The following is a 12,838-nucleotide window of genomic DNA, read 5'->3' as shown; positions in this document are numbered from 1 at the left end:
GAGTGGAGCTCTGGTGCCATCAAGGTTCCCCAGCTCCCCAGAATCCGAGTCCACCGTCGTTTCATCCCTCCTGGACTCCCCGAAGTCGTCTTCAGCCTCTGCATGCAGGCCCCGTCTCCCACAGCCTCTTTGGTGAGAGAAACCTGGCACCAGAAGCAACCACTGCACCTTTCATCTACGTCTTGATCTGAAGTAGGTCCCTAGTGATAACATCCCCCAGCTCTCCTGAGCTCGAGTCCACTGTGGTTTCACCCCTCCTGGACTCCCTAACACATGCAGCCTCAGACCACAAGACCCCTTTACTGCAAGCACTCACAGGCACAGAAACTCAATACCAAAGGACACCCCTGCAACAGTCGCCCTTGGGCCTTGGTGAAGAGGATTGTAGGAAAATGGCTCCCTGTGGCAGTTACCCCCCACTTTTTGCCTGATATTGATGCTGACTTGACTGAGAAGTGTGCTGGGACCCTGCTAACCAGGCCCCAGCACCAGTGTTCTTTCACTAAAAATGTACCATTGTTTCCACAATTGGCACACCCCTGGCACACAGATAAGTCCCTTGTAAAAGGTACCAGTGGTACCAAGGGCCTTGTGAACAGGGAAGGTCCCTAAGAGCTGCAGCATGTGTTGTGCCACCCTAAGGGACCCCCACCTAACACATGTACACTGCCATTGCAGATTGTGTGTGTTGGTGGGGAGAAAAAGGCAATGAACACAAAATACTGTCTGTGGCATAGGTAAGTCCCCCCTCTAGCAGGCCTCACAGCCCTAAGGCAGAGTGCACTATACCACAGGTGAGGGCATAGCTGCATGAGCAATATGCTCCTACAGTGTCTAAGTCCATTCTTAGACACTGTAAGTACAGTGTGGCCATATTAAGCATATGGTCTGGGAGTTTCTCAAAACAAACTCCACAGTTCCATAATGGCTACACTAAAGACAGGGAAGTTTGGTATCAAACATCTCAGAAAAATAAACCCATACTGATGCCAGTGTTGGATTTATTAAAAATGCACACAGAGAGCATCTTAGAGATGCCCCCTGTATTTTACTTAATCCTTCAGTGCAGGACTGACTGGTCTGTGCCAACCTGCCACTGAGAGGCAAGGTTCTGACCCTCTGGGATGAGAGCCTTTGTGCTCTCTGAGGCCAGAAACAAAGCCTGCACTGGGTGAAGGTGATACACACCTACCCCCTGCAGGAACTGTAACACCTAGCGGTGAGCCTTAGAGGCTCAGGCCTCCTTGTTACAATGCCCCAGGGCACTCCAGGTAGTGGAGATGCCCAGCCCCCGGACAAAGCCCCCACTTTTGGCGGCAAGTCCAGAGGGATAATTAGGAAAAACAATGAGGAGTCACCACCTCAGCCAGGACCACCCCTAAGGTGTCCAGATCTTAACTGCTCCCCCCCTCCTTGCAGAATCCTCCATCTTGGTTTGGAGGACAGGGACCAACAGGGACAGGAATGGGCTCCCCTCCCCAAAGGGAGTGAGCACAAGGAGGGTTTAGCCACCCTCAGGGACAGTAGCCATTGGCTACTGTCCTCTAACCCCTAAAAACACCCCTAAAGCTTGTATTTAAGGGCTCCCAGAACCAAGCTAGGGAGATTTCTGACGACCTCACAAGAAGGAGGACTGCTTAGAAGAAAACCCAGTAGCGAAGGAAAGGAGACAACAACTGATTCGGCCCCAGCCCTACAGGCCTGTTTCCTGCTTCAAGAGAAAAGTGATGCGTCCTGCAGGTCCAACAACCTCTGAAAAACCTGCAGAGCACTGCCTGCATCACAGAGGATCAAGAACTCCCGTGGACAGTGGCCCTGTCCAAAAAGGAACAGAGGAAGAAACCTCTAATGAAGGACTCCCACCTCACTCCAGAAGCACGAGTCCTAACCACTCTGCATCTGATGCCCACGGCCCGAGTCCAGGTCGCCCAACTGACCAGAGAGGACCCCCAGGCATTGGTGACCAAGTCCCACCATGGGTTGACCTCTCCAACCCTCCATGACGACGCCTGCAGAGGGAATCCTGAGGACCGCCCTGACCGCGACTGCCCTGGACGAAGATAACGGACGACGAAGGACCCACTGCACCCGCAGCCCTCAGGGATGGGAGAAATCGACACCCCGTGCAGCGTCGATCAACAGGCAGCCCTCTTCCCTGTCCGACCGGATGTGTGCTCGAGACATCCCCCTTCCCAGACCTCGCCTGCAGCGCCTGAGTGACCCCCGGGGCCCCCCCCAGAGTTTCATTGGGAACCCGATGCCCTGTTTGCACCCTGCACCCACCCACCCCAGTGGTGCTGAGGGTGTGGGTTTGGTGCCTACTTGAGGCCCCTCCAGTGCTTCTCTAATCCCCCCTGGTCTGCCCTCTGAGCAGCAGGTACTTACCGGCTGGCAGACCAAAATCCGAGTAACCCCTGTCTCCATAGGAGCCCACGTTAGAATTGCTCAACTTTGACCTCTGCACCTGGCCGGCCCGTGTTGCTGTAGGGTGGGTGTTTGGGGTTGACTTCAACACCCAACGGTGGACTGCCTATAACCCAGAGACTGGAACTGTAAGTCGTGTACTTACCTCTAAAAGTGTACTTTATTTTCTTCCCCCAGGAACTGTTCTGAAAATGCAGTGTCCGCTTTTAAAATAGATACTCTGTTTTCTTTAAAATCTGTTTAATTGACTAAAGTGAAACAAAGTTACATTGATGTCTATCCTAAGTACTTACCTGCAACAGTATTTACTTCTGAGTCTTGTGGTTCTAGTAATAAAGTAGCAAAGATATTTTTCTATTTAAAATCCTATTGGTCTGCAGTTAAGTCACTGAGTGTGTGTTTCGTCTGTTGCTTGTGTGTGTACAACAAATGCTTAACACTACCCTCTGATAAGCCTAACTGCTCGACCACACTACCACAAATAGAGCATTAGTATGATCTATTATTGCCTCTGTCAAGCCTCTTGGGGAATGCCTGGACGCTGTGCACACTATATCTCATTTTGATATAGTATCCACAGAGCCAGCTTTCTACACTGTCTATTTGATGAAGTACAGGGCAGAGGAGAGAGCACTTCAAAGAAGCTGAAACACACAATCCAAATTTCAAAGTATCAACACTAAATAAAATTTGTGTATGGAGTTGGACTATAAAGGTGGAAACAGCAGCCTACAAGTTGTTGAACAGTACTGTTTATTAGGAGAAAGAAAATTACCAAAACGTCTAGCTGCTGGAACAGGTTTGCTAGTCTCCCAGGTTGGTGAAGGGTCATCACATCACTCAGGAAGTCAAGAAGAGGTGTCCTGAGCCTGCTTGCCAAAACCAGTGGACCCTTGGAGGAGGAGAGACCCTGGAGAGTGGATCCCAGTGAGGGAAGAGTGAGATGCCTGATCTGGTTGGAACAGCTGAAGCAGTGTGGGCTGCCCATCCGATCTAATTTCAGCCCCCAAATATACCTCCGTAAAAAAATTGTTGTCTAGAGAGTTTCATTTGTGAATTGTGTGTTTGAATCATTTATCTTGGGTTAAGCGATTGCAGAAATAAAATGAACTATGAAATGTGTCTAAAACAGGAGTGAAACTTTTTTATTTTTCATATTCAGATCATAAATATTGTTTGGTCTATACATAAAAGGATTAAATACCATTATTATTTGTTTCATTTCTATATAGGTTTCTTCTTCCTCTTTTATAGTGCCACTTGGGAAAATGAAGGGTTGCACTGAAGAGTTATTTTCTGACTCTATAAGACAACTTGACCCCCAAAACCTGTGTTTTGACACCAAAATGAAGTATATAGGTTTCAAAGGTTCCTGAAATATTACATCATCACTGCAACATATCTGCATTTTAAAAAATGTCTTCCAGAAAAAGCAGCCCGGATTAGCAATGTATACCCAAGCTAAATTACTTCTCTAATGATACAAAAACACAAATCAAAAATAAAAATCTCTGGACAACAATTTTTTATTTTTTTGCGGAGGTATATTAAGGGACCAGGACTAATCTGGCCGTAGTTAAAGACCCCTGCGTTGCCATGAATGGGACCACCCTGAAGTGTAAGCCACCACCCATGTTAACACCAAAGTAAGTGACCTCGGTGTGATCAGAAAGTGGAATGAGGTGGCAACTCTGAAGTGTGGGCCATCACCCGTGTAAGCACCAACGTTGGCAATCCCCATGCGACCTCGAAGGGGGCCACCTTAAAGCGCAGGCAGTCAACAATGTAGGCTTTAAAGTCAGCAAACCCTGTGTGACCAAGAAGGGGGGAAACCATGAGTCAGTCCTGTTGTCCTAGCTTATCGTGCAGAGAAAGCCAGGAGAAACTCTTACAGATTACAGCAGAAGCCAGGCAAGAATGATTGCCACAGATGTGTGCTGTCATGAGGCCAACATGTCATTGGGAAAGACCATGAGAGGTCACGGGCCATCAGCATCCTGGGACCAGAGATCGCAAAGGAGAGCACTGGTTCTACCGGGATTGCCACTGCCATCGGGCCTGGTAAGACTGTTCCAGGCCCTCAGGCCTGCTGGGGATTTGCACAAACCTAGCACCCAAACATTGCCAGCATTTACTCTTAAGATGAGACAGATTTTGTTGTGTGGGGACTAGTGGAGGCTGTATCTGGGAGTCTTTTCCAGTACATAATTGTTAGTAACAACCCCTCTAGATGGGACAGAGAGACTCTGGGATTCCACCCAAGATGGTGCTAGCATGCTCAACTTAAAACGTTCTAGAGATGACTTGGGGCCTGATTTAGAACATGGCAGATGGAATACTCTGTCACAAATATGACAGATATCCCATCCAGGGTATTCCAATCCCCATAAGATAAAATGTTTGTGACGGAGTAATCCCCTCCACCAAGTTCTAAATCAGGTCCTTAGTGTGTTGATTCTATGCTTTGTGCAACCACATTAAATTACTCCTTTTTTCATAAAAAAACAAGTATTTGGCTGGACAATCATCTTACTGCTGTTACCATGTGTATCTGAGTCCTTAGCCTGTGTATGCCTCACACCTGCTTCCCCCTTAAACAGCCTAGGACTGCTGGACCCACAATACCAGAGAGTCAAGTGCTGATAGGGAGAGTACTTGGCCCAGTTACGCAGGACCCATGATAGGTCAGACCCCAGGATATCAGGAGTAAAAGGCCCCAACCCCATTGCTGGGCCCTTTAATTCCTGCTTCCCAGTTGGCTTTCCAAATGGGATTCTGACAATTACAGTAGGGCCTGACTCTCCTGTGGTGGTAGCAAGTGCCAGGATATATATTTTTTTTCCTAGAAGATGGGTGGATGTAGACTGATCTTTGTTTTACGTTCAGGATATCTTGCAGCTCTATAAGCAAAAGAGCTTGTTCAATCGCGAGCCCATGGGTTAAGGGTTTTGGTACCTAGTGTGGTGGTTCAAAGCTCAGCGGCTTGGCTGGAGTCTTTCCAACTTGAGGTTCGGTGCCCTTGACTCAAGGCTTTTCCAGACCAGAAGATTTCTCTCAGAGTCCGGGCTTCTCAGTGAATGCGGCTTGGGTCGGATTTTATAGTCTCTCTGGCTGAGCCTCAGGGCTCAATGCCCAACTCACTTATGACTTGTAGTAGTAGTATTGCGGATGGTAGCAGGAGTGGTGGTGGCGATGACGGTGGTGTGCAGTGATTTGGGAGCCCTTTGGGTGGTGTTTTCCCTTGGTGCAGCTGTTGCCTGAGTGTTCTCCCTCCTTCACATATGAAAAGCATAAGCACCCGAGGGATTTCATTTACATTTGTCTGTTTTGAAAGGGAATATGAAGTCGAACTAATTTGTTTGACATATATTAAATGCAGCACAACCTTATCAAGGGATATTACTGTCCTGAGGTGTACACGTTTTCATGGTCTCCGTAAATAGCTATGACTCACGTTTGGTCTTCCTTCATTTGCAACTTAATCAGTATATACCATTTCAACACTGTTTGTGCATATAACTTAGATAGCAATAGATTCATTTTTCAGGTGGCCACCTTCACTGGTTGTGGAAGGACAGGGAGCTCCAGTAACAAATAATCTAATGGAGCAATCTGACTGACTGAATGACAGCCTTGCAGCTCTATCAGCTTCATTCTTTACCTTGGATGACCAGTTTGGCGCTGTCTTGGGCTTGTCCAGAGAAGCTGATCACTCTGCAGGTGTAGACTCCTTCACTTGCACGATTCAGATTTGGGATCCTGCAGGGCAAAAGATAGCACAAGTTAAAAAAAAAATACATGGATGCAGGTGTCACTTCCCTAAGCCTAATGTGTCCAATAGGCATACCATCCATACTTCCCAGCTAATCGAGATCCTATGCCAATTACCTCTGCGGACTCGGAAACAGGATACACTGTCTTCCGTAGATAGGTATAGTCAGCTGTAGCACAACAGCATTAACCAAGAAATCTTGCATAGTGAAACGAATGCTATTCAATCACCCAATCCCATTTAGAGATCCCAATAGGCAAATGCATTTCTTACAAAGTTACTAACTTAGTGAACATGGGTTCACAATCATGTCCCACATATCAGAGGATGATGCTGCTTAATGAAAAAGTTACTTACCTTCACTAACGCATTATCTGATAAAAACAATACCTTACCACAGATTTCTTACCTTTGGATTCTCCCCAGGCATCAGACTGGATCCAGAAGATTTTTTGAAGGTACCGCTGTGTGCCAGTAAGAGGCATCGGTCAGCTCCATGTGGCGTCATTGGCGCTGCCCGCGCCGGAACTGAGGTCCGCTTCCACTATGTAGGCGCCACCTCTGTGTGCTGTCAGTTACCTTTCACAACTTTCCACACCAGAAGCATGGAGCCATGAAGAGCACTGACACTAATGTGTACAGAGGCCTTGAAAAGGGACCTCCCCTGAACCTAGAAATATGTCAGCAGAGGGGGAGGATGCGTGGGTCGGTAAGCAATCTGCAGCTAGTGTTGTGTAACCATTTTAGTTATAGATCCATGCACGTTATTTTAGCACACTAGGCCTGCCGCTGTGCACTTTAACCTAGATATATTTTACAGAGCTTTGTTTATTATTTTAACGATAGGCACATTTGCGGTCTTGTTTTATTTCTCTCTATCTAGCTGTTCTTTGCCTAGGCCAGCACTGCGTTCTTAAACAAGACATTTCTTTCACTCTGTGCTTTTCTCAAGGCTGCAGTAAGATAGGTTGCCAGTAAACGTGGTAACGTTTTGTCTCTGGTGTTCATATAAACATACACATCCTTACGTAGTGACATTTTCTCAGAACATCAGCTGTTTTATTATAAAAACACTTCTCTGTCCCATACATGTTAGAGGGCGATTCCAGCCACATGACCACGACTGTATGCTGACTGCTGAACGCTTCGCTACAGGCCTCTTGCTCAGGTATGGGGGATGATGTCTTCCTAGGGGAACCTGAAGGGCAGAACTAGAGCTTAACATGCTGTGCTCTAACATAGCCTAGGTAGGAGTTATATTAGGGACTCTAGTGACAATATGGTAGCGTTATTTTTATGCTTCACTCTCCTTGTCACAATTTTAATCCTGTCATGCTTCATCGTCCTGGTTATTGCAGTACATGCTATATTATCTAAGATGCAGTTGCTTCATTAAAACCTTACTGAAACATACACTACCTCTGATTGTCCTTGTATACGTGAGACTAATGTAACAGCAATAAATGGATGCGATCTGAGTGACCACGAGTTCCCTGAGGAGTCAATTGTGTTATGTGCTCAGCTGCCCAATCATCCCTGCTCTTGGGTAGAGGTGAGGTACTGCTAGTTAGCCGGAGCAAAACCAGGATTAGGCTGACAGGTGTCACCTGTAGTGGGTTCAGACTCAGTACCCCACACCGCAGGCGATTCTGCCGCTCAAATCCAGTAGTCTCATTAGAATAATGAGAGCCTACGCGACACTAGATACTGTTTCTACCAGAAAATGCTTTACCGAAGGTAAGTACGGTTCATCTGGTACAGACTTCTAGCCGCAGACTCTTTAGCCCTGAATAGATACCCAAGCAATACCAACCCCGGTGGTGGGTCAGCAGACATATGTAAACTAGGAAGTCCTGCAGTACCGAATGGGAGAAATGCCTGTCCTTGCCGTCTTGACTGTCCAGGCAGTAGTGCTTGGTAAACGTGTACAGGGAAGCCCACGTTGCTGCCTGCAGATGTCCAGGAGTGGGACACCACGTGCTAATGCAGTGGTCACAACATTAGCACTGGAGGAATAAGCCCGTAAGTATTCAGCAGGCTGCTTTTTTACCAGTGCATACCGTATTTTGATGCAGAGAACGACCCATTGAGATATGGTCCATTTCTGCACCGTCTGACCTTTCTTGGCACCAACATACCCCACAAAGAGTTTGTTGTCCACCCAGAAATCTTTTGTTTGAACGACAACACTGTTTTAGGGTCCAGGCAGTGGAGTCCCTCCTCTTTGGAGGAATGTGGAGGAGAGGAAAAGGTGGGCAAGGTGGCAGACTAGCCCACATTAAATGCTGTTACCACACTCGTCAGGAAAGGGGCCCTAGTGCGTAGCACCAGTTTGCACAGATAAACTGTAAAGAATGGAGGCCTGGAAGATGAAGCCTGCAGTGTGCTCGCCCTTCGGGCAGATGTAATCACCACAAGGAAGGTTGTTTTAATTGTGAGCAGCCAGAAGGGACAATTGTGGAGAGGCTCAAAAGGAACAAACATCTAGAATGTGAGGACCAAATTAAGGTTCCAATTAGGCACAATAAAAGGAGAAGGGGGAAACATATGTTCAAGGCCCTTTTGAAATCTATTTACAATAGGTTCTTAAATAAAGAGGGTTGGTAAGGCAGCCACAAGAAGGCAGACAGAGCAGAAAGATAGCTCTTCAGAGTGCCCACAGCAGAGCCCTGCTGGGCAAGGGTAAGGATAAAAAGCAAAATATCAGAAAGGGAAGCAGAAACTGGATTAATAGACTTTCCTGTACAATATGATACAAATCGTTTCCACCGGCTGACAGAATAACATTACAGACTCTGGGAGGAAGTACGAAAGCTGTCAACTGCTGCTTCTAAATCTCCATGCAAAAAGGCAGCGAGATGACAGGTGCTGCAACAGAAGATCCTCCTGAAGGGTCAGTCTGATCAGAGGAAAAACACTCATGTTAAGTAGCTTGGGATACCAGACTGTCCACCCCCAGCCCGGAGCCACAAGGGTGACTTGGGCCCAGTTGTTCCTGATCTTCTTGAGAACTCTGGGCAGGATGGGTATGGGCGGAAAGGTGTACAGGAGGTCTGAGCTCAACTCAAGACGAAAAGGACCTCTGAGCGAGTGCTACCTTGGAAACTCCAGCAAGCAAAATTGCTGACATTGCACATTCTCAGCAGAGGGGAACAGATCTAAGCAGGAGGGTGGAGACGCTACTTGTGATCTGCTAGGAATCGAAGGCTGAGTTAGGCTGCTCTAGCATTCAGGGAACTTAACACATGTTGAATCACTCCAGCCATGCCCAGAGGCTCAGGACCTATTGACAGAGGGTCCACAGCCCCACCCGACCGGCTTGTTGCAGTACCACATGCGGTGGTGTTGTCTGTGAACACCTGCACTAGCCTTCCCTTGATAGAGGGTAGAAAGGCTTTCAATGCCAGTCAGATCGCACAGAGTTCTAGCATGTTTGTGTGGCATCCGGAAGCCGTTGGATACCAGAGTCCTCTGACCACCATCTCTCCCATGTGGCAGCCCCATCCCAGGAGTGACGCTTCAGTCACTACTGAGAAATCTGGTTGGGGGAGAGTGGTCTGCCTCTGACCTAATCGCATTTTGTTAGCCACCAATGCAGGTCCTTTGCAGTTCCCTCTGAGATCTGGATCATGTCGGAGAGAGTCCCATGATGCTGCGTCCACTGGATCTTCAAGTCCCCCTGCAGAGCCCACATATGCCACCTGGAAGCCTAGACCACCAATCTCTCTGGGATAGGGTGTTGGGTGAGGAAACTTGGGTCCCCTGGGGTGAGGCGGTGAGCAATCGTCCTATCCACAGGACCCCCTGTGGTGGTATTGGACCAGGTTCCCAGTAGGACATCAGTGAGGGCTTTGTTGAAAGGGAGCAAAGGTTCAGATGAGGAAGCGCACGGATGTAGCACCTCCATCAATATTAGTCTTGATTGCCACTGAGGGTAACTCGAGGTCCAGGACCTCAGAAGCCCTCTTCACCACCATAGCATAGGGAGCTCCCTCATCATAAACACTGAAAGGGGAGAAAGCATGTTGGAATCTGGAGGTCTGTCCAGTCCGCTGGCATCACCCAGTTCGTCACACCATTCCATTCCCTGCTCCTCTGACTGGTATTCTAAATGGTCCGGTGACCGCTCCCATTCTTCTCCGAGGCCTAGCCCTTCAGTATCAGGCTGAGGCACCGACCTAGCTAAGAAGGGTTCTTTTGGCGCCGGAATTCGCGTCATTCAACGCGGCTCTGGCTCAGTGTCAGATTCAGGGATTACAATGGTGCTGGCTCTGCTGGTGGGTGCCCGCAGCACCGGAGGTTGGCAGTAGCACAACTGGCACATCCAGATGCATGATAGGATCGATCCATGGGGGCCCATAGGAGCTGGGGTCAGAGAGGCCGGTGCAGAACCAGATGAGGCTCCGTCTGACCGCGTGGGTCCTGACTCCTGAGGGGTTGGTACGCTAAAAAATGAGGCAGATGGCCAGATCTTTTGTCTGAGAGGGGGTTGTTCCCAGAAAGAGAGAGAGGCATGGAATCGGCCCTGGGGTAGGCTTCAAAGAACCATGCCCCGAACACAGATATTCCATTGTCGCATTGGTCGACAGGCGAGAAGTAGTTGAGGCACACGTTGACTTCCTGTGTTTCTTTTGCCTCTCCCCAGAAAGTCCCAACAACTGAGTGGGACAAAGAGGGCTTGGAATTCCTCGAACGATCCTGGGACCTTGCACTTGACTGGGATCGAGACCTCCAAGGAGTCACGCAATGCGGAGTTGCTCGTCGGGCCGCAAGCAGCTGGAGGAACAGCTCTTTCAAAGCCTTCAGGGTCATGACTCGGCAGTCAGAGCATGACTTCCAGTTGTGATCGCGCTCCAGACAACACAGGCATCCGAGGTATGGGTCCATCACCAACATAGTGTGGTGAAAGCAGCCACAAGGTTTAAAACCGGTCTTCCTCAATAACATCTTGCCTAACACACCAGCGGGTAAAAAAAACTCAAAAATGGTCAACAAAACATTGAAAAAATCCTGTACAAAAGTGACAGAGGGGTAGCTCTCTTCGGATCTGCGCTGGCTGGAGGTTGTGCCTATGTAGGTGAAGCAGACACTTCTGCCACCTAACAGCACACAGGGATAATCACAAAAAATCTTCTGGATCCAGTCTGATAACTGCAGAGAATTCGAAGTTAAGAATTCTGCAGCTAGAAGTCTGTATCAGATATGTGTTTCACTAATTAAGGGTCAAACAGCCTTGAAGTGAAGAGTCAAGCCCCGTTATTTCAAAGTAAATATGAGGCGAAACTTCTGACTTTATTTTTAAATATGATTTTTGCCTCTTAAGACTCTGACATAAACACCCCCTTGAATCTTATAAACAAATATAAGGTTAAGTGACAAGTTATTAAGTTCCATTAGCGAGACGAAATGATTAGAACGGGAGTTTCAAGAGACCAACCACCTATTCCCTTTACAAGTAAACAAGCTTCACAGTGATCATATAAGTGCCCAATCTCTCTGTCCAAGATTCAGCAACCTCATTGTAGGAAAGGGCCCCTTTTTACATGGCCACTCCCGAATTTGTGCCCACTGGTACGGAGATTTTTCGACTGAGGTGCACTGGGTCCCTGCTAAACAGATCTCCAGTGCCAGTGCTCTTTCTTTTAAAACAGGTAACAATGGCACACTCCTCTAACTGTGTAAGTCCCTAGTAAGTAGTAACCCAGTACCTAGCTTTTGGGTAGGAGAGAGGGTCCTTAAGGTCTGTAGCAGGTATTGTGACACCCTCAGGGAACCCCCTAAAAACGAGATGCACGCATCTGCCATTGCAGTCTGCATGCCCTGGTACAAGCAAGGTGAAAACGCCAAATGGCACACCCATCGTGTGCCAGGTCCCCAGCACTGCATCTAAATACATGTAAGTCACCCAATAGCAAGCCGTGGAGCCCTAAGGCAGGGTGCTTTATATTTAATGTGTGGTCCTATCTTCACAAGCAGATATGACCCTGTGGTGCCCAGGCCCCATTGCTGACCATTGCAAGTGAGCAGGGAAGTAATCTTAAGGTACGTGCCGGACACTCACCATTCACATAAAGGCTTTACTAAACCCTATGCTGTTTGGGATGAAATACCTCATCTTAATAAATCCAGGCTGATGCCAGCCTCAAATTCTTTGTGACATGCACCCAGAGGGCAACTTAGAGGTGCCTTCTCAACCCCACTAGTCTCTGAGTGTGTTGGCTGGCTGGTCTCAACCAGCCTTCCAACACAGACAGGTTTCTGACCCCCTGGAGCTGAGAGCCCATGCTCTCAGAGGTCAGAAACAAAGCCTGTTCTGGAGCGGGGTGTTATCACCCACTCTAGCAGGATGGCTAGCAGATCTGCATTCCAAGGCCAAGGCCTTCAACGACCATGCTGCCTTTGGTATGCAAACCCATGCTCCCCCAGCCCTTGGCATAGCCACCCCCTGCCCTGAGGCACATTTGGCACCAGGACAGGTGTGAAAATCAGTTTAGGCTGTAGGCGTGTACCACCTCTGGGTTAGACACATGCCTAAGGTGGGCTACCCAAAGTGGACACTCAAGGAAGGGTTCCACCATCTTGTTTTTGGTTGGAACTAGGCTTTCTGGGATAGGAATATGTCCACTCCCCAAAAGAAGTGGT

At 48.2% G+C, this 12,838-nt stretch overlaps 1 protein-coding gene across 7 annotated transcripts in view; it reads right to left on the bottom strand.

Annotated features, from left to right (window-relative positions):
- The window catches only part of HSPG2 (heparan sulfate proteoglycan 2), a 933,800-nt gene that overhangs the window by 127,870 nt on the left and 793,092 nt on the right, over positions 1-12,838 (bottom strand). For all 7 annotated transcript variants that reach the window (XM_069240056.1, XM_069240057.1, XM_069240060.1 and 4 more), the window contains one exon: positions 6,086-6,183. In XM_069240056.1, the coding sequence (XP_069096157.1) occupies positions 6,086-6,183 (98 nt within the window). The remainder of the gene's footprint in view (positions 1-6,085; positions 6,184-12,838) is intronic.

Source organism: Pleurodeles waltl, chromosome 6 (assembly GCF_031143425.1).
Source record: "Pleurodeles waltl isolate 20211129_DDA chromosome 6, aPleWal1.hap1.20221129, whole genome shotgun sequence".
NCBI classification, from domain to species: Eukaryota; Metazoa; Chordata; class Amphibia; order Caudata; family Salamandridae; genus Pleurodeles; species Pleurodeles waltl.
This window is presented reverse-complemented; position numbering and strand designations above follow the sequence as displayed.